We start from the raw sequence: 20,729 nt of genomic DNA on the forward strand, positions 1-20,729 counted from the left end.
GTAAGTAACTTTTTAATTTGGGGCAACACCTAGAGAGCAGGGATAGGTGATACCTGGATCACAGAATCCCTGCAGAGCCACGGTGAAGGATGATAGCTCTGTGGGCTGTGGTCTGGAAATGGTGGAACCCTGGGCAAGCCTCTTGTGTAAGTCTCCCATGAAGCCATCTGCCTCCGAGAGGAGCTGTGGAACACGGCTTCCCTAGCGACCAGGACCGGCCTCCTCTGCAGTTCATTTTCTTGGAGCACCACCCTGTGGTTGTTTTTACTAGCCGGCTGAATGCCTGGTTATCTGTCCATGTTTCCCTTGCAGAAAGAACACCAAGTGCCCGGATAAAGTCAGCTTCACGGGCCCGGACTGGCTCACCCAAGGAGGTGCTGGAGGTGCCATTTAGACATCAGTTAAATGGTATTGATCATCCTGTTTGCCGTTCCCACCATGACTGAAGGCAGACCCTTGGTTATCTCGCCTCCACCAGACCCCTGGACTCCCTGACCCTCCCTCTTCCTCAGGAGCTGGAGAGCCAGTACTTAGCAAAAATATTTATTCTCTTGGCCACAGTAGTGACTGTTGTGGCCTCTGTGGAGGTGAAGGCACGGGGAGCAACCAGGGGAACATGGCCTCAGCCCAGAGAAGTCACTGGTCTGTTCCCCAAGCCCCTGGTCAGCTGCCGGAGCAGTACCAAGCCCCCCAGGGAGGGACCCCCGAGCACTGGGTAAGGTCTGAAGACAGCACAGCAGCCATACCCCTTCTCACCATCATTACCACCATCACCAGACCCTGCATCTCCCCAGTGGTTTGGGCCCTGGGAACTGGCAGCACATGGAGGGATTAGAATCTCAGGAAAGAAATTGGGGGCTGTTTTCTCTGCAGTTGTGAAAACAAGGTCTTCAAACATGAAGACTTCTCCCCTCTCACATGAGCACATGTAAACAAACGCTCAGAGCCCAGCCTGGAAAGGGAGACCAAGGCATTTGCCCCACCATGGCCTTGGGCTGCCTGTCAGGCAGAGGGCCAGGGGTCCCAACACCAGCACAGAGCTCCCCGGGGATTCCGGGCGAGAGCTTGTGCTGGAGCACGAATTGGAGTCTGTGAACTAGAAGCTGCAACCCCCTAAGCCCTGCTGCTGCTTAGCCCCCACTCCTTGCCCTTTTCTCACCTCCTTCCCGACCCCTTGGTGCCTTTCCCAGGGGGATCCCCACACTGATCTCTCCTCTTCTTTTCCACTGCTTGGCTCTTAAGGCTCAGGCAGGTAAAATAGTATCCCCCAGCATGGGGAGCTTTGGAGTCTGCCAGGTCACCTGAGCGCAAGCCAGGAGGCAGGCCCTGGGAGCACCCAGCCCTTCTAGGGGATGTCCTGTCCAAGCAGCCATCTGAGTATCCTCCTCATCTAGGGCCACAAGTCTATACAGCCCAATTTCTCTGTACACAACTACATGACTTTATGTAGCTCAACCTGTAACCCCATGTGTGCCAATATAAGCCGTGGTGTTGTTTTTTTTTTTTGCGGTACGCGGGCCTCTCACTGCTGTGGCCCCTCCTGCTGCGGAGCACAGGCTCCGGACGCGCAGGCTCAGCGGCCATGGTTCACGGGCCCAGCCGCTCCACGGCATGTGGGATCCTCCCGGACCGGGGCACGAACCCATGTCCCCTGCGTCGGCAGGCGGACTCTCAACCACTGTGCCACCAGGGAGGCCCAAGCCGTGTTTTTTTGTAACACACTTTTTTGTTTTAGGGGCTACTGACCATGGGAGATTATCTGTTCCTTAGACCCTGGAATAACACATGCAAGCCATTACTCCTTGGAGCCACAGAGTATAGTCAGTGGAGCTGTGCTTTGAGGCAGAGACATTTCTCTGCTCTCCTTAGAAATGCAGTCCCAGTCCAGGCTTTATGCTGTGTCACTGGGAAAGTGACAGTGATTTGGTAGCTTTATTGGAGTCACTTCTTCCCCAAGGTGTGGGGAGCTTTAGCTCTTAGTTTTTGAGGTATCATCCCTTTGTCTTCCTCCTCTCCTGTCTTTCGTTGACCTTGTGGATTGAGAGAGAGATGAAGACTGACAGACACCAACCTAGGTTAGAGATGGGTGTTTGTGACCAGAGTGCCAAAAATGACCATTTAAGAGCAGGGACTTGGCTCTGACAGTTTGGGGCATGGAGATGGAAGACAGTAAGCACAATGCCCAGTGGAAGCTGCTTTCCAAGAGCCCCAGAGCCCTGTTCTAGAGAGGCTTAGGGTCTTTTGCCCAAGAGGAGCCCCTCTGACCTATAGACCTTTCCTCTAGGTTTCCATGTCCTTGTTTTTGTTCAAGTTAGGTTCTGAGCCCTCCCCCAAACCCCCCTGATTTAGACCTCTTAATAGGCCCCAGGCAGCCTCCCTTCCCCATTCAGTCCTTCTGCCTCCTGATGCCCCAGCGGGCAGTGCTCTGAGCAGTGACTTCCCTTTTACCCATGGAAGTCGTTGGTGTGGACACCTTCATCCCACCTGAATTTCAGCCTGATTTTGCCCTCCCAGACTCTGTCGGGTGGAGCCAAGGCCCCATCTCTGTTCCTGTTTGTTTTTAAATATTGTTGTGTGTTTTGTATCTGGCGCTGGCTTTTACAGCGCGCTCTGTACATATTGTGAAGAAACCGTTCGGAGTCATTTTCTTTCCTGTTGGGCAGGCATGGCCCCTTTCCACTTTGTTCTGTACCAGAAAAGAAGAGCTTCTGTACTAGCAGGGCATCCTTGGGTTCTGCAGAAGGGAACAGTTTTTTCTTTTTTTTCCCCTTAGAAAACATTTGGCTCTTTGATCCTTATATCCAAGTCTCCCTTGAAAGGCAGGAGCTGAGCTGCCCAGAAGAGCAGGTAAAAGGAGCAGTGGCAGAATGGCACTGCCTTTTCCTGATCCCTGATCCTCCTGGTCCCCGATCCTTGCCAGGTCCAGTCTTCCCCCCCCTGAAGTAACACAGAACAGCAGCACTGATGGATGAAAGAGAGATCCTTAACGAGTACTGAGTGAAGGGTTTGCTGTCCACCCCTAACCTCTCTCCATGGGGAGAAAGAACACAGAGGGGGAACCTGTGGCACCCATGACCTGGTCATAGGAATGAGACACTCAAGGATTCCCACCCACCTTACCCCAGCAAAGGCTGGAAGTGTTTGCTGCTAACGGCCGAGACCACCAGGCCAAGGCTCTCTCTCAGCTACCCCTGCCCAGTTCTTTTGACAGACATTGCTCCTCCAGGCCCCACAAAGAAGCTGGAGGGAAGAAGCCTTGTCCCCAGGTAGGACAGCCACGGCTTGGAGAGCTGCTCTTTAGGATTCACATCTGCTTCTTCCTCATTTAAGCTGTGCCAGTTCCCTTCATCCCCTTTCCCTGCCTGTACATGTATGTATACATGTGTATTTCCTTCTCTTACCTCACCCTCTCCACACATCTCAAGGTCAAAGGACCACATGCAGAAGGGTTAAGAGGGCACCCCATGAAATGAAATGATGCTTCTTGAACCTCTCCTCTCTGGGCTCCAAGGTGGGGGTGGAAGGGCTTGGTCTCGGGAGTGGGAGGGTAAGACTACAGAAGGGCTAGAGTGTTACTATATACGGGCTTTGAGGTCACCCACGCCACTTATTATCCCATGTACCCTACCACCATCTCAGTGTCTACTCTGATGCCCCCAAGATTCAACTGGGCAGCTAGTTGGCCCCATAATTCTGGGCCTTTGTTATTTGTTTTATTATTAGGGCATCCCAGGAAGCTTTCCGATGATCCTCTGCCATGGGCCCCTCCTGGGATCAAGCCCCTCCCAGGCCCCGTCCCCAGCCCCTCCTGCCCCAGCCCACCCGCTTGCCTTGGTGCTCAGCCCCCCATTGGGAGCAGGTTGGGGCGAGCTGGAGGCCCGGGCTGGAGGGGCAGTGTTGCTGTTCATAGCTTTTGTTCCACTGGCATTGCTCTGTTGGATTTAATTTCAGTCTTCCTGTTTCTTCCCTTCTGTAAAGTGTACATTACCAAGTTCCTTGTTTTTTTATATATATATATATAAATATATATATATATACATACAAACTGTACTCTTTTTGCCTTTGTACATTCAGGCAAGAAGAGAAAATAAATCTTTTTAAGAGACAATCACAAATCTGTGAGGGCTGCTGGTTATTTCTCCTGGAGTTTGCTGCTGAGCTGCCTCCTCTTTCCTCCTCACTTTTCTCCCTCAGCTTTCCTGATCTTCCTGGTCCTGCTCCATATGCATCCTCAGCTCCACCTTCCCTGGCTGATGGCAAGCTGTTGAATCAGTGTCCAGACTACCTGCCCTGCAGCCCTTTCCTGCCCAGCAGTATTTTCCAGCTTGGCCGCGGGCTTACCCAGGAGCTTTATCCTGTGCCCTGGCCTCTCCTGTCTTCTCCCATAGATCCCATTCACCAAAGTGGCTTTGGACCCCTGGGTACTCTGGGACCTGTCTCCCAGAGGCCCTGGCTTTGGACACTCACCTGTGAAACTATGCAGCTGGGAGCTCTCTGCCTAAGAGTTTGCACTACTTCTTAAACCTGCCTGGGCGTTAGATCAGATGGTTTTTAGGAATGAGTAGGAAACTAGCCTCTGACACTCCCCCAGATGCCAGCCTCCAGAGTTGCTCTGATCCAGAGCCCAGAGAATCATTCCTGGCCGCTGAACTCCTGTGGCTACCCCATCAGAACAAGGGCTAAGGGCTTATGGGTCAAGAGCATTTGATCAGAATTTCAAAGGGTGGGACATCCGGAAACACAGCCCAACCAAACCATTGTTCCACCTCTTGAACTTCTCCTTTTCCTCTGACTTCCTCCTCCCCCCTTTTTTTCCCCTTTCTCTCTACTTCCTTTTCTTAATTGGCTTTGGACTTGAAGTATATTTTTAAGTTATTTGCTGTATTTATTGAATAAAGTTTTTAATGTCCCTGTTCTTAAATTTAGACTTAGTTTGCCTTTCACATATCTCCCCTATCCTACTCCATCCTCCCACTCCCAAAATATTTCCCCTTCTAAGTTGCTTTTTTAATTGCAGATTTTGGGTACCACATTTCTTTCCTGACAGTGGTCTTAACCTAGCAGAAGTTTTTTCTTTTTGAAAGAGAAATCTTAGCTGAGTGCCTGGGTTTCCAATTCAGCCTTTCTAACTCTGGCTGTGTTAAAGAGGAGCCGCCAGCAGATGGCAGCAAAGTCTCAGGCATGTTTGCTGTCCACTCGCTAGCTTTGCAGATGAGAACTGTTTTTCTTGGTTCCTTATCCCTCCCTGCCTTGTAGATTCCTTGGGTTTGAATTTAACATCTGAATCCTAAACTGCCTACATTAACTTGGCCATTGTCAGCATTCATGTGGATCTCTGTTGTAAATATCTCATTGTAATGACCACTTTTCAGTCACAGGCTTTATGATACCTCTAAGGATTATGTGCTCAGTGGAAGACATCTTCAAAGCCCTTCATATTTCAGTTGAATCAACTCTAGGCCCAGACTTTTCTTTTTTTTTGGCTGCAATGCATGGCATGTGGGATCAGATCCCCGACCAGGGATCGAACCTGTGCCCCCTGCAGTGGAAGCATGGATTCCTAACCACTAGACCGCCAGGGAAGTCTCTAGGCCCAGACTTTCTACTAATACCGTGTCGGGCAGAGGTGCTTAACTCCTTTTCATGAGTATTAGGTAGAGTCCAAGGTTAATGACTTGTCCAGGATGAAAACACAGGTAAGCTCCACACAGAACAATGTGAAAATGGGCCAAAGACTCAGAGGATGTAAAGACAGCCACAGCTCAAAAGTAAGTAAACAGTTCTAAAGCTGTAGGAGGTGGAAAAACATGCCCAGCACTTCATTTGGGAAAACAAAAAAGCAAAAGGAAAAAAAATACTGGCGAGAAATTTAAAGAAAGAACATAGGTGAAGAGGATTCTAGCCCCCTCCAATGCCACTGAGAGCTTATCCATCAGGCTGGTGGTACAGGGTAAAGGCAGCCATGCCTTAGGGCACTGGGCTCCCAAAGGAGAAAACTGTCTTCCTAGGGAAGGTGTGTTCTGCTTCCTTCAGACATCCCCAGGAATGGGAATGTCAGGCAGCTCCATGTGAAAGCCAAAACCCAGTTTCAGGACCCAGCCTTCTACACAAAAACTAAGAAGGGCTTGGATCCTGGTATGTATAGCCTCTATTCTGGACAAAGCTCTGTGTACATACCTGTCTCTAGGGGGCTCCAGCGTTCTGTCCCAGACTCCTAGCAACCCCGAGTTTTGTGTTGTAACATGGCCCCAGAGACCTCAGCCGTTCATCTGTCCTGATGCACTGCTGCTTTTTTCCTGAGAAGCACGTATCACACCCCTGCTGGGTTGGGCTCTAGACTCAAAAGACAGCAGTAGAGGAAGCTGGCCCTGGTACAGGAATAAAGGACAGACCAACCACAACTTTAAATCAGTTTATTGACACAGTAACACAACACACTTGCCTCCCTGACACCCCCACCCCCTCGCCCAGCCTAGACCTCTCCCCCTTCCTCCCCCCTTAGAGCAAGCTGTTCAGTGAAAACAGAAAAGGGCAGAGGCCGCTTCTACACCCTTAGTACCACTGCCAAGCCCTGGGGAGCAGGGTCTCAGGCACTGCTCAGAACCTGTCAGAGGGGGTGCAGGTAGCACTAGACGTAGCCAGGCAGAGGCCTCCAGTCCCTCGGAGCAGATTCTCCCACAGCCCCCAGGCCCTGAGCTGCTCTTCCTCTTCCCCTCTGCTGTCTGTGACCCTAGGAAGGACATACCTTGGGCCTGCGGCCAAGAGCGAGAACTCCTGGCCGTAATCTGAGAATTGGAGTTTGGCTAGTGTTTTTTAAGGCCCAGGCACCCCCACAAAAGCCCTGGTGGTGGGAGTGAACTTCAATGCCCCTATTTTAAATGCACTGATAACATGAAACAGATTAAGCCAGCTTAACCAAATGCCAGAATAACACAAAGCTGTAAAGGAGGGGTCAGACCTGCTTTCTCCAGGCCAGACACAAATACACAGAAGCCCAGGTGGAGTGTCAAAAAACAACTGAAGGACACTGCCCAGGGGCTGAAAAGCCTATACTCCGTAGTCCCCAGGGTGACAGGAAGCAAGGAAAGAAAATACACAAGTCTTAAAAACCAAAAAAGAAAGCCCAACAGCAGGGGAACCTCAGCCTGACAGTGCTGTCCACCAGCTCTCCAGGCCTTGCCCCTGGACCCAGACAGTCCCTCCCCCTCTAGGCAATGTCCTCCCCTAGGCTAGATAGAGCACATCACACAGCGCAGTTTAAAGAGCTTCTAATGCCAGTTCATAAACATCTTCATTTACTATTGGTGATTACATGTGAATAATATGTTTATACTGTTCTTTATGGAAAACAATTTCAATGAGTCAACTCTGAGAACACAACGGGCAGCCCTCACCCTGAGCCCCTCAGCGTCCTTCCCTACACAGCAAGAAGCCCCCGCCTCTGTCCCAGGGCTGCCTAACTTCCCCTCTTCCCCCACTGTGGCCCTTGGGCAAAGCATCCTCTATGACCATTAGTCCTCATCGGACAAGTTCTGGTCCAGGGGGTAAACCATGAACATCACATCTGGTCGAGAGGGGACACAGGGATGGCCTGGACGCACAATCTCAAAGCCCAAGAAGCTGAAGGTCTTCAGGAGTGGAGCTGCAGAAAAGAAGAGTGTAAAAAAGGATTCTGGTAAGAAACAACAAGGGTGGGCTCAAATCAAGAGAAAACCCAGAACAAAGATGGAATAAACACTAGGCCTTTCCTAAATTTGGACACTCCCAATCCCAAGATCTCCCAGGGTTTGTACGTCACGCTCAGGAGCCCCACCTCACTAAGAGCCCCCTTTCCCCCTCCCCAGCCAGGCAGTAGGTCTCCAGCTGCTCTGCCCCCTCACCTCTGTCTTCCCGGCCCTTCCTGAAGCAGATGAAGACGTAGTTCACTTTCATCTTCTCTTCAGCAAACTCTAGCAGTGCTAACAATCTGCAAGAAGCAAGGAAAACAACTCAGGCCCAGTGCCCCCTCTAGACTTGGGCCTCACCCCTCTACACCCCACCCACGGCTTTCCTGAGGCTTACGGCCAGCACTGTAAATAGGGAAGCTTCAGGAAGAAGGTTCCTATTTCAAGACCTCAGGAGCCCTGAGTTCAGAAAAAAATAAACCACAATCCCTAAGAAAAATGTCACTGAATTCTCTCTTCCTGGAATAAAGTTTCTTCATCTGAAATTAACACTAACCAACTTAACTAATGCAGTTCACAAGAAAGTATGGGACCTAGGAAGAGAATCCAGTTTTCTCAGAGGTCCTCCAAAGTTGCCAAGTTTAATGGTGACCACCTGCTGCTGAGAGGGACTTTGGGCCCTAACACTTCCTAAAAGGATTTGCTCAAGAGGCTGGAGCCACTCAAGAGAACTCCATTCTCAGGACTGTTTCTTCCACAGCTGGGTGCTTGGAGGGCCGTGCCCAGTCCAATGAAATCCCACTGTATCTCTGAGCTCCTGGCCTTTGAACTGCACCATTATACGATGGCTCAAGGGGAATTTGATGTCCACTGGGGTGATTAAATGACAGGAATTTGGTTAATGCGATAATGATCTGCTTTCATTATAACAGGCCTGTTTTACTGGCTGAAACTAACCTGTTACAAAATGGTATCTGCTTGGGCAGCCGAGAGCTAGGGGAGAAGGCTGGCCCTCTGTTGTCTCTAGTAAGCATACGCCCTTCTCTGGAGCAGGCTTCCTGCCCTTCCCCAGCACTTGCTCCTTACCCTTCTTTGCTCCCATCAGCTAATAATCCATCTGGGATTTCTACAAACAGGCTCTGGCTGGACAGGACTGCATCCCAGGAAGAGACCTTCACCTCGGTGACCTCATACCGGAAGTGGACGATGTGAGGTTTTCCATCGTTCACAGGGAGGTCCTGTGTCACAGTGAGCTTCTCGTCCTGGGAGGAGATCAGGTCAGAGGACCAGGTCACTACTGCTTCTGGCCACATCAGAGGCTCCCTAACCTAAGTGGTGTAAGGAGTCCTCTTGGGCCAACCTCAGGGTAGCATGGAATAGAGGGCACACTGAAAATGTAGAGCATCGTGCTGGCTAAATGGAGCCATCGGGCACTGAGACCAGTTGGTGTCGGCTAAAAGCCAGCATGATGGGAAGGGAATATTTACCAAGAATCCACCAGATGCCAAGTCTTGTACAAAGTACTTTCCCATTTTTCAATCACCACAACAAGCACCTGAGGTAGGCATCAGTATCCCCACTTTAAACGTAAGATACTGGGGGCCCAGAACAATTAAGCAACTGACCCAAGGCGCCACAGTGAGTAAATGGCAGAGTTGAGATTCAAATCAGGTCTCCCTGACTAAAAGCCCATGCTTTTAGATACTGGGGGATCCCCAACACCATGTTCTTTCCCTTCCTTCTCTGAAAGAGAAACATTAGAAACAAATGAGGATGTTCATGAGGGCTCAGCTGGAGCACAGGTCAACCCAAGCTGGCTTCCAGGTGGCTGCAGAGTCTATGTTGTCTCCCCTGCCACAGTCTCAAGAGACCAGGACTCAGCTGCCCTGCCACCCTTCAATGCCAGTCTTAGAGAGAAGCTAAACCACTTCTGGCCTCACAGGAGATTAAAAGGCAGCAAAGGGCTAGCTGCCCCAGCCCAGATCACTCTCGGGACAGACTCCCAGGGTTCTCTATAGCTCCTGGGCTGTGCCCTATGCTGCCAGGGTGATGGACGACTGAGATGCAAGGCGCCCTCTCCTTACCACCCGCCCCTGCCACTGCCCTGCCCCATGCCCCCCAGACTGGTAAGGGACAGAAGTCAGAATGCCCGAGAGTCGAGGACAATGGGAAAACTCCTCCTGGCCCTTGGTATTCCTCAAGAAAAAACTGAGGAGCAGCACCAGGCAAGAGCTCTTGCATTCTCCCACTCATTGTTCCCCCTCCCCCCCTTTTCTTCCACCTCCCACTCAGGGCCCAGAACCAGCACTAAAGTGCTGACCTAAGCTGAGAAGATGGCAGGGTGTTTGCTTGGTGCTGATATCCTCCTGGTACTCCCCAAAAGCCTCATAGCAGCCTCAGTTGAAAAAGTCCTCCCCAGTCCCCCTACTGGCCTGGCCTAAGACTCAGAAGACTAAGGAGAGTGATCGCCGCCCTTAAGCAGATGCTCAGCAGTGTCTGAGAAGGCGCTGCTCCAAGCCTTCCACCCCACAGTCCTTACCTTATATATTAGAGCTGAGAGAGAAGGATCCCTGCCGCCCCCTCGCCCACCGGGGATCTTCGACAGTGGGTGAGGGGCATCAGGAGCACCACAGAGGCCCTGGAACAATGTGCCTGCAGCACTGGAGCTGGGGACAGTTACTCAAAGGCAAAATACTACTGCAAGAGATAAAGAGAGACAGTAAACACAAAGTCTTGACGATGTAACTCAGCATCCTGCCCCACCCCTGCCCTGGCTCTCCCTCAACAACTGCCCCAAGCCTTCCAGCTACAGCTCTCAGAACGACTCCTCTCTTAAAGGGCAGGAACCCCCCGTCCTACAGAGGCACAGAGAGTCCCAGAAGGGCTCAGGGTCAAGGGGATATGTCTGACCAAAGGAGCCCCTGTCAAACATCAAACAGATCTCTGTGGTACCGGCAGACCTTGGAAAGAACCAGATGCTGGCTTGCCTAGCAGGCCTAGAGGCCCAGACCCCCACCAGCCCCTTTCCTTACGCTAGCAATGTCTCAACAACCTCTGTGGCAGAATCACAAAGCCTACACAATCACTTCAGGCTGGAGAGGCATATGGGCCTCAGGAAGTCACACGTGGGCTGGATACGAGTCCCTGAGGAACTCCCAAGGCCACTTTTCCAATGATGGCCTCCTGGATCTGAACAATGGAACTAAACAAGAAATCACTTACCCAAATCCCTCTAGGGTCAAGAACTGAATCAAATCCAGGGATTTGGCTCCTGGAGAGGAGGTGCACTATAGTACAGAGTATTATGATGGCATCTGAGTTAGTCCCTGGTGTGCCACCAAACACAGGGTTGCCCTGCTTTGCTGGAATCTGACCTGGGCATGGGAGTTCAGGTAATACTGATGTGATTAGAATGGACACTCAACACGTATGTATTGCTGGCCTGGTGGTTGGTAGGAGGAGGTATACATGCCAGGACCTGAGTAACGAAGCCAATTATCAGATGGATCACAGAGGGTGAAAGGCTCCTAAAGGAGCTCCCTGTCACCTTCAGGTGTGTCCCTTTACTGGCCACCAGGATTTTCAGGTGGACCGAACAGGGCTCCAAATCTACTCCACTCCTTCTTTGAATCCAATTTACTGGCTCTTTAGGCTGAGATGTAGCTCACTCCACAGGCGAAAAGCAAGTGAAGCAAGGAAAGAGGAAAACTGTGCATTTAACACCATGACTCAGCAGCAAGGCCTGGCCCCAGCACACCAGCCTCAGGGCAGCTGGAACGCAGTGGGTAACATATATGGGAGGGCGCTGCAGTGGGGTGCTGGGGCCAGCTCACCCAACTGTGCACATCTCTTCCCAGCTATAGTTGCGTTTAGTGATGGCATGTTGGTTAGCTTGAATCAGCCATAGGGGGAATATTTAAACCACAGAAAACAGCGAATGCTATAAATCAAGACCTTTTTTCCCTGAAAACCCTTTGTAAAATGTTGAGAGGCACCATTCTGCACACTGTCCTTTGCTTTACATGGCATGGCGTGCCAGATTTGGATTCTTCGCTTAGGCTCAGAGCAACAGAACTAAACTCACACCTAACATAGCAATGGTACAGTAACCAGAGGCGCAGCCCACTGAGACCCTCCATACTAAGAGACCTACACGAGCATTCCACCTGAGACAGGAAGTCCAAACTCATCACTGCTATAGCTCAGCTCCTCCGTTCTCTGAAGGACTTCAACCAGGGGCCTGAAATCACACTTGGAAATTTCACTGGGAGATGGAATTTCCAGGCAGTGTCAATGGGCCCGGAGAAGCACCAGCACCTGGGGATTAACCATGTGCCCTGCCTTGGGCCTCCTCTGGAAAGCCTCAGGGCATCCCATCTCCCCTACTCGGCCTCACCGACAGCTAGAGCAGAAGGAGCATGAGAGAGGACTGTACTACAGACTGTTCTTAAGAACAGGACTTACTTTCTGCTGGGGACAATGAGCTGTTAACCCCTTCCAAGGGGTGGGGTGGGAGGAACTGGGAGACTGGGATTGACACATACACATTATTGATACTATGTATATAATAGACAACTGATGGGAACATACTGTGTAGCACAGGGAACTCTACCTAATGCACTCTGGTAACCTAAATGGGAGGGAAGCCCAAAAGGGAGGGGATATGTGTATGGCTGATTCATTTTGTTGTGCACTGGAGGTTAACACAACATTGTAAAGCAACCATACTCCAATAAAAATTAAAAAAAAAAAAAAGAAGAAGAAGAAGGGCTTTCCTGGTGGCGCAGTGGATAAGAATCTGCCTGCCAATGCAGGGGACATGGGTTCGAGCCCTGGTCCGGGAAGATCCCACATGCCACGGAGCATCTAAGCCTGTGCACCACAACTACTGAGCCTGCGCTCTAGAGCCCGTGAGCCACAACCACTGAAGCCTGCGCGCCTACAGCCCATGCTCCGCAACAAGAGAAGCCACCGCAATGAGAAGCCCGCGCACCGCAATGAAGAGTAGCCCCTGCTCACCGCAACTAGAGAAAGCCCACGTGCAGCAAAGAAGACCCAACAGCCAAAAATAAAAATTAAAAAGTTAAAAAAAATCCCCCCTTCCAGTGTGCTAAGGGACAGAATAATAAGACTGTCCAGGCCAGAAAAAAGGAAAACGAAAGTGGGAGTTTCCCCAAGTAAAGGCACCCACACACACCCCACATGGGACGGTTCCCTTCCCATTCCCTAGTGACCACCTTCAGGCCTCTGTTGAGGTTGCTGCAGGAGCACCAGGAAGGCTGGGCTGCTGGAGAAAGCTGCCTTGCTTGTATTGGTCAGTCAGTGGAGCTACCCAAGGACTGGGCAAACCTCTGGGGTAGATAGATGAGATGTAGCCTTGTATACCAGGAGAATTGCAGGGGTTCACAAAACAACCAGATCATCAAGGCCTTAGCAGTTCTAAAATTCTGGTGCTAACTCACTTCCAAAGAAATTACTCCTCAATGGTCTCTAAATGGGAGAGCTACATTCAAATCCTGACCTGCATTCCAACCACCATCTTGATTCTGAACTAATTTTCACTTGCAAATAGCAGAAGCAATGGGGCCAACCCACTGAAAAGATCAGAATGAGGTGGGGTGGGTTTTTTTTTGATCCAGAATCCCCTTTGTCTTCCTAGAAATAATCCCTAGGGCCTGCCCTGCATCCAGCACTAATCTATGAGATCGAGATCGTGATATTTCTGATGTCATGATCTCACTCCTCCTTCAAATAAAAATGCAAGCAGTCTATCCCACGGTAACAAATTATTTACTTCCCCACTCACACAAGGATCCTGGAAACTCTTTCCTCCCCCACAAAGTCTGCACAGAAAGCAAGTGTGTGTATGTGTGCATGTGTGTGAGAGAGTGGGGGGTGGAAGGGTGTTTCAGGTCCCCAACCTGGCATCCAGTTCCAGCTCCCCAAGAGAAACAGCTGGTGTTTGGGATAAGCTTAGTAGACAGTAGATCACAATCAATAGTTACTTTAATCATCCATCATAATAAATCTGTTTTTAGTTACTTGCTGTGCGAATGGCAAACTGCTCTCTTTCAAAAAAACCTGGCTGTCATTTCTGACATGAAAAGGGAAGGGATATGGGTACATATGTGGTGGTGAAAGTAATTCAGGGGCATAAAATTGCCCAGCAACGGCCTTCTCGTATCAGCTTTAGTGTTCGAAATGGTATTGTGGCAAAATATGCCACCAACCTCAATAGGAATAGTGAATCCTGGAGGAACTTAAGCACAAGAGGAAGTGGCTTTTAAACACAAGTCTCCCTGTCACAAGATCCAAGTCAGGTTAGGTTTCATATTCAGTTCAGTCATGTTTCTACTGGCTCCAGTGCCCAGCGCCTTCCATTCCTCCCTCATATCCTGTTCACTCCACTGGGGGGCAGGCATGGTTTAATCTCTACCACCAAAGGATGATTTAAGAAGCTCAGTCTGGAGGCTGAAAAGATCAGGCTGATTAAGGAGAATCAAATGTATCAGACTGAACTCAAACATCCAGCTGGGCTGGTCTTTGCTTCTGGAGAAGAAGAAAAAAAGTACCATGCTGGAAATGAGAGTGTCAGGTATCCAAGTCAATTCGGAAGATAGATGGGAGATTAGAGCCGATGTGTCAGTGCCTTTTATTTCCTCAGTTGCTATCAGACATGCCCTTGGAAACACTCCTCAGGATACATATGAATGCTACCAACTTATCACATCCTGCTGCCTCTAATTTAAAGTGTTCTGTGAAACTGATGTCTGAAATGTCCTTAGCAGGTTATAATTTCATATGCTGGCTACAGACAGGCAGCGTAGGCCACAGATGTATTCCTGGGGAACGTTGCTGGTAAATCATATTTTTATAATTCAAATCCCATTTTTAAATCTCTAGGTGCTTACTATTTAAAGGAGGTAACCTAAAATCTCTTGAGAAAATAAAAGATCTCCTGTTAAAGAATCACTTCCAGTTGACTTTATGTCAGTTTTGATTTTTATATTTAGTTTGCTCAAAGCAGAGTACAGCCTGCTACACAGAACAGAGATTTAATATAAAAGTAATTCTGTGGCTAACTTCCATTCAGCTACATTCAGCAAATACTTGAATTCATATTCTCCTTGATATACTTTTGATCATGTTTCACTTGAATAAGTGGCCTGAGCTTATTGTTCAAGTCTACACCCTTTCTCTCTGGTTTCCATTACCGGTTAGAGGAGGATCAGACGGCCTTAGTATTACCTACCTTGTGGTATCAAGTGAAAAGACGTAAAAACCACATTCCCAAGCATTCTATATTCATTCCCCTCTTTCAACCTCTTCTGACCCATTCCTGTCTCAGCCCTCCCTCACAGAACACTCTCTAGGGTGCCCTGACTTCCCTCACACGGGCTGCTTTTACTCTGAGACTAGGAAGGTCTCTGATGACTAATCCCTACGCAGCAAAGAGGGACCAATCCAGGGCTGCCACTGCAATTAGCTAAAAAGAAATAGGAAGAAAGGTGGGAGGTGAATGGCCACCTTCAGTCTAGTGTGAGCATACAGGCTGATCTCCAGCTGCCAATTCCCCTTCCATATGAGAAGGGGGCCTTGGTCAGATGCCAGGCATAAGTCATTTCACTAGGGCTGTTTGGTGTACCAAAGGGTGTCTACTTGCTAAGCACGATTATAAAATTATGATTATAAAATTATAAAATGACATCACCACTCTGAATCACAGACTGAAAGCAAAATCGGGTCTTGGTTGATTTTCCACAAGAAACACACTATGGTGGCAGCTAGATAGAATATCTGTGCCTCTGAGATTTGCTTATCTTGTTACACAGCTGATATTGGTAGATCTTCAGCCAAAGGTAGGCACAATCACATATGCTATCAGAGATGGGTAGATACCTAGGTGATCATGCTTTAAAATAGGACCTTGGGACTTCCCTGGTGGCGCAGTGGTTGAAAGTCTGCCTGCCAATGCAGGGGACATGGGTTCAATCCCTGGTTTGGGAGGATCCCACATGCCGCAGAGCAGCTAAGCCCGTGTGTCACAACTACTGAGCCTGCGCTCTAGAGCCCACGAGCCACAACCGCTGAGGCCCACGTGCCTGGAGTCTGCACTCCGCAACGGGAGAGGCCACCGCAATGAGAGGCCCATGCACCGCGGTGAGGAGTGGCCCTCGCTCGCTGCAACTGGAGAGAGCCCGCATGCAGCGACAAGGACCCAACACAGACATAAATAAATAAATTAAAAAATAAAATAAAATAAAATAAATAGGACCTTAATTTTTCATTTCGAGTACCTCAATCTAGTCTGTATAGTAAGCTCATCACCCAGTTCCAGCCTCTCTTCCCAGGACAGAATTATTTCATTGTTTATACAATATCAAAGACCTAGAAAATTTTCTTAAGGCTTATCTTATACAAAGCATTTTACTATGCTGCTGCTAACCAGAAACTACCTTGTTTTGTTCACTTCAAGTAACAAAATTCTTGCTCACCTACTTGCTCGCCGTTTCTGGTCTATAGATTTCAATTAGACTTCACAGCCTTCCGAATCATGGCACCAACTTGAATCAACACTGTGTATTGTTGTGTATCCCATTCAAAAAAGGGATGAATTACTCTTTTTTTTTTCTAGAAATATACATACATAACATCCCTCTACCCCACTCCTCAGTCCCCTTTTTTTATATTTCTGAGCTGCTCTGGGGCTAAATTTGGATTTCCTGCCAGTGAGGAATAACTATTATTAGTCCACACAGCTTTCTGAAGCATACCTCCAATTTGGGGGGATTCCTGACTATGCTAGGAGTGCCTCTCTCTATGGTATGACCTTGAAGGCACATCAAAGGAAAATCTGTTCTCCCTACCACTCCACAACCACAAGCCATAGTGCCAGTAAATAAGGAATAACCGAAACCAGATTCTTAGGGGGAGAGACAGAAATTCCATTACCCAGGGAACCATTCAGTGAAGATGCTCAGAGTAGCTATGATGTGCCATTGTACCCTGGCTGCCCCCCGCCCAGGAAAACCACCTGTGGAACCAAATGCTTCTCCTGAAAGCCCATCAGACACAGACTAATTATATAATTAAGGATATCAAGCCAGAGCAAGCTCTTCTCCACATACTGTACTGTCACAAGGTACTAAGCAAGCCCTAGACAGAGACTATCTTCCTGACCCTACAAATCCAAGAAGAGGAAAGTCATGAAGCTTGATTTACTTGGATTTAAACCTGTTGTTCAAAAACCATAATAAAAGTTCTGGTACTGTGTCTTCTTCCCTCCCCCACCATTAGTAATTTTGACATTTTGCAAGTACTAATCAGAACAAAACTGGAAAGGAAGACCCTTGTTTTCAAAACATACTGCAGGCTCCTCTGCAACTATTTCTTCCAGGAAACCAAGCTTCCACCTCTTGAGTATTTCACTGGAGCCAGGGAAGCTGGAAAGCCCATCCCCCACCGAATGGGCCCTAAACTCCCAGCCAGCTCACCCCTCCGTGGATACAAAACATCAAGAACACTGACTGGGAAGAACATCCGGCTCTTAATCGAAATCCTTAGTTAGGGCCCTACCAGGATTCCTTTTAGAAAGTTAGGTGCAGGCCAGAGGAGGCTCGGAAACATGCTATGGAAACAAGATTGCCATAACTCAAAGAAACCAGACACCCTGCACACCCCACCCCACCCCCAGGCCAAAGTGGAGGAGCCTGATCCCAGGCCTTGCTCCTGCCCAGGCCCTGGCAGGTCAGCTGGCTCCTCCCTTCACCTGCCTTTCATACAGCCAAGCCCCTCAAATTACCAACACACTAAGCAGAAAGAAAAAAAAAAAAAAAAAAGCAAGGGCTCTGGAGACAAGCAAGCCTGTTTTGCCACTTAGGAATCTGGAAGGAATCTTCATAGTTAAGTGAACCCAACTCTTTTTCACATGTAAGCACACTGGCAAGGCCAGAACTAGAATTCAGGTCTCTCACACTCACAGTCGGTGAAAAGACCCTTACGTGTTGGTCCTAAGTGCTCAACTCTCAGGGCTCGGCCTGAAAAGGACTTGGCACCTAGACCAGTTCAGTCTGGAGGACTCCAGAGAAGGCCTGCTGAGACCACACCACTTTCCAAACCCCACTGCAGAGACAAAAACATAAGACTAGAAAAGTAAAATCCTTCTCACAATGCCCTGGGATTTCCTGTAGGTTCCCCTGCTTCCCTCCACCCCTGCACTTCATCATGCCCCCTCACACCTGCACTCTATCCTCAGCACACACAGCCTTCTTTACCACAAGTAACACCTTTTGCATCCAGTACCATCCAAGTATCTAGCCACCTCCACCTCCTCAGCTCCAGAGGGACTGGTTTAAAGATGAAATAAGAGGGGACTGCAAAGGGGGATGGACATGGAGAGTCTTGGAAAAGGAAAAGAGAGCAGCAGAATACAACTGCAGGTAAAGAGGGCTTGGGAGGTAGGGTTAACAGGTCAAACAGGACTATAACAAACCAGGAAATGAGGAGTGAATTTTCTTTCTGCATGTAAGGAAGAAACAGGTGTGGGAGCTAGATAAGAGTCTAAGAAATAGGGAAGAAAATGGTTAATGGCTGAGAACAGAGTTACTTGAGGTAGGAGAACTGAAGAGGCTGTTGCAGGTATTTTGGGTATTTCTGGATCGTTCCTGGGAGAGAGAGACTAAGACAACACCCTTTTCTGCAGAAAAAGGGCTGATACCCACTAAAGGAATATGATGGGAAGGGTCTTCTGGCAGGAAGGGAGGGGAGGCAGTGTTTCTCAACCCTGGTTGCCCATTAGAGAGAGCTTCGAAAATGTATACTAATAACCGGCCCTACCCTAGGCTAATTACACCAGATCTTTGAGGGGGGAGCCCAGGTGATTGATTTTTCACATGTGTACCTAGGGTTGAGAAACAAAAAAAGCTGAGATACAAGAAAAGCTGAAAACCCAGCTGGAATATTTAAGAATGGTGCTGTTAAAGGAATGGGAAATGGCAAGTTAGAAACCATTTTTGTGAGAAGGGAGCCCAAGTTTGAGAGGAACCTTGAGTGGTACTTAGAGCTCTGTGTGAAGAAAAGCAATGAGGAAGGTTATGTTTGTAAGAGGAACCAAAACCCAGTTTTGGATAGGCCACGGCACAATTTAAGGAGGATTTTCAGGGAATGGATCTGCTTGCAAAACAATGTGGCCCAAGTGAGAGGCAGAGGCCATAAGGCCAAATCTGGAGACAAAGGGTCTGGTGTGGGGAACTAATGAGCTTCAGACTCATTTTGGAGGGAGCAGCAACAAGTCTTGGGAAACAACGAGGAAGAGAATTAGAACCCAAATTGTAAATAAAGGCCATTCTGATATATAAGCAGCAGCTGGGGTTAAAAATTGTGGGGAAATTAGGAAACAGTTTCACAGAAGAGTTTGGGGCAGAAATATGGGATATGTTGGAGGGAAAGATGCATGACAAGGACTGCCTCAGAGAAAAAGAGGAGAGGTGGAGAGAGGAAAATGGAATAATGAGTTCTGCCTAGTTTGGGCAGCAGGGAAGTATATATGAAGCAAGTTTAGAAAGCTACTGGTGCTCAGTTTCAGAAAGATGTGCAGCTTTTCTCTCCAGTTAATGGGGGAAAGCTGGGGTCAGGTTTTGAGGAAGGACACTTGCAAAGGCCCGGTAAGCCGAGTATGGGGACTAATTTGAAAGCACTGGAGGGGCAGGGAAAGAGGGTAGGTCTTCAACAGAAGCAGAGTGGGCTGAACTCTGTGATCTAATAGTCTAGAGATGGGGTTCAGTTAAGATGGGAGGAGTGGAGTACAGATAAGAGAAAGTGTTTAAAGGGGTAGGAATGTTTAGAAGAGCGCTGGGGGGAACATCACGGAGGACAGGAATCAAGCCCCAAGTGAGAAATAAAAAGGATGATGTTGGCAGACCGGGAAAATGGGGCCTAATTGGGAAAGGGGTGCCGGGGGGGACGGGAGGGAAAAGATGAAGCTGGAGTGAGGGACCAAGGGGAGCACTGAGCGTCACGGTAAAGACTATTAAGCCTGACTGGGGAGGGGGGCGAGGGTGACAGGTGGGGGTAATGGGTCCAGTTGAGAACTGAAGGACGGAGTCTGACCTGGGGCGGCGGGGGGGAGGCAGTGATAAAAGAAACGTCTGGTTGGAAGGTGCAGTGTAAATTAGGGAAGGGATTCAAAGGGAAGAATTTTAAGTGACTTAAACGAGCAGGAAGAAAGATTCGGGGAAGACGGGAAACAATTTGGGGAATCTGGATGAGAGCGAAACAGTTTCTGGAAGGGGCCACCGTTCGACGGGGCTGAAAGGAACTGGGGACTGGATTGGAAGACTGGGTCCCGGTCTTTGGGGGCTTCACCGGGCTGCACGCTCGGACGAGGGGGATGGGCCAGGCTGGAGGAAGGGGCGCTAAAGGACGGAGGGAGGCCCAGTTGCGGGGCTGCGGCTCGGACTGGGGTGGCTGAAGTAGGGAAGGGACCCAGTGAGGGCCGGATGGGGCCCCGTAGGAGGGGCGAGAACCGGCTGGGGGATGGGGAGGAGGCCCTCTGGAGCAGAGGAGGGAGGATGGGGGCGGGGAGCCTAAACCGGGCCGTTACCTGTCCTGGGTGTTTATCATCCTCGGCGGCTCTGCTCAGGGTGGGAAGAGGCGGCGCAGGGAGTGGGTAGGTGGATGAGTGGGCGGGTGTGGGGTCGCGCGCGCGCGCGGGGCCGAGCTCTGCGGGCTAAGTCCCTGTCAGGCAGCGGGCCCAGAGCCCTCCTCCTGCCTCAGCGAGCGCCTGCCTCCAACTGACCCTCCCCGGCCGCCGCCGACGCCGCCGCAACCGCCCCGCCCCCGAGTGCCTTATCTGCATAGCCCCACCCCAGCGCCGCGCGGTGTCCTGGGAAACTGGGGCCCACAACAAAGGGCAAAGCACCGCCCCGCCGCCGCGCAGGCGCACCAGGGGCGGTAGGGGCCAGTGGCGGTAGGGGCGGGAGGGGCGAGGGGCGAGGGGCGGGAGGGGCGAGGGGCGAGGGGCGGGAGGGGAGGGGGCCGGGCGGGGGTCCAGATGAAAAGCGGCTT

At 49.9% G+C, this 20,729-nt stretch overlaps 1 protein-coding gene across 1 annotated transcript; it reads right to left on the reverse strand.

Annotated features, from left to right (window-relative positions):
• Positions 1-6,474: 6,474 nt before the first annotated feature.
• OAZ2 (ornithine decarboxylase antizyme 2) lies at positions 6,475-20,491 on the reverse strand. Its single transcript, XM_082617726.1, is given in 6 exon segments — positions 6,475-7,642; positions 7,881-7,966; positions 8,751-8,926; positions 10,204-10,284; positions 10,286-10,361; positions 20,266-20,491. Coding segments are annotated over 6 exon segments (570 nt in total). The 5' UTR covers positions 20,286-20,491; the 3' UTR covers positions 6,475-7,511.
• Positions 20,492-20,729: the final 238 nt, after the last annotated feature.

This window comes from Mesoplodon mirus (assembly GCF_964341445.2).
Source record: "Mesoplodon mirus genome assembly, chromosome: 4".
Taxonomy (NCBI): Eukaryota; Metazoa; Chordata; class Mammalia; order Artiodactyla; family Ziphiidae; genus Mesoplodon; species Mesoplodon mirus.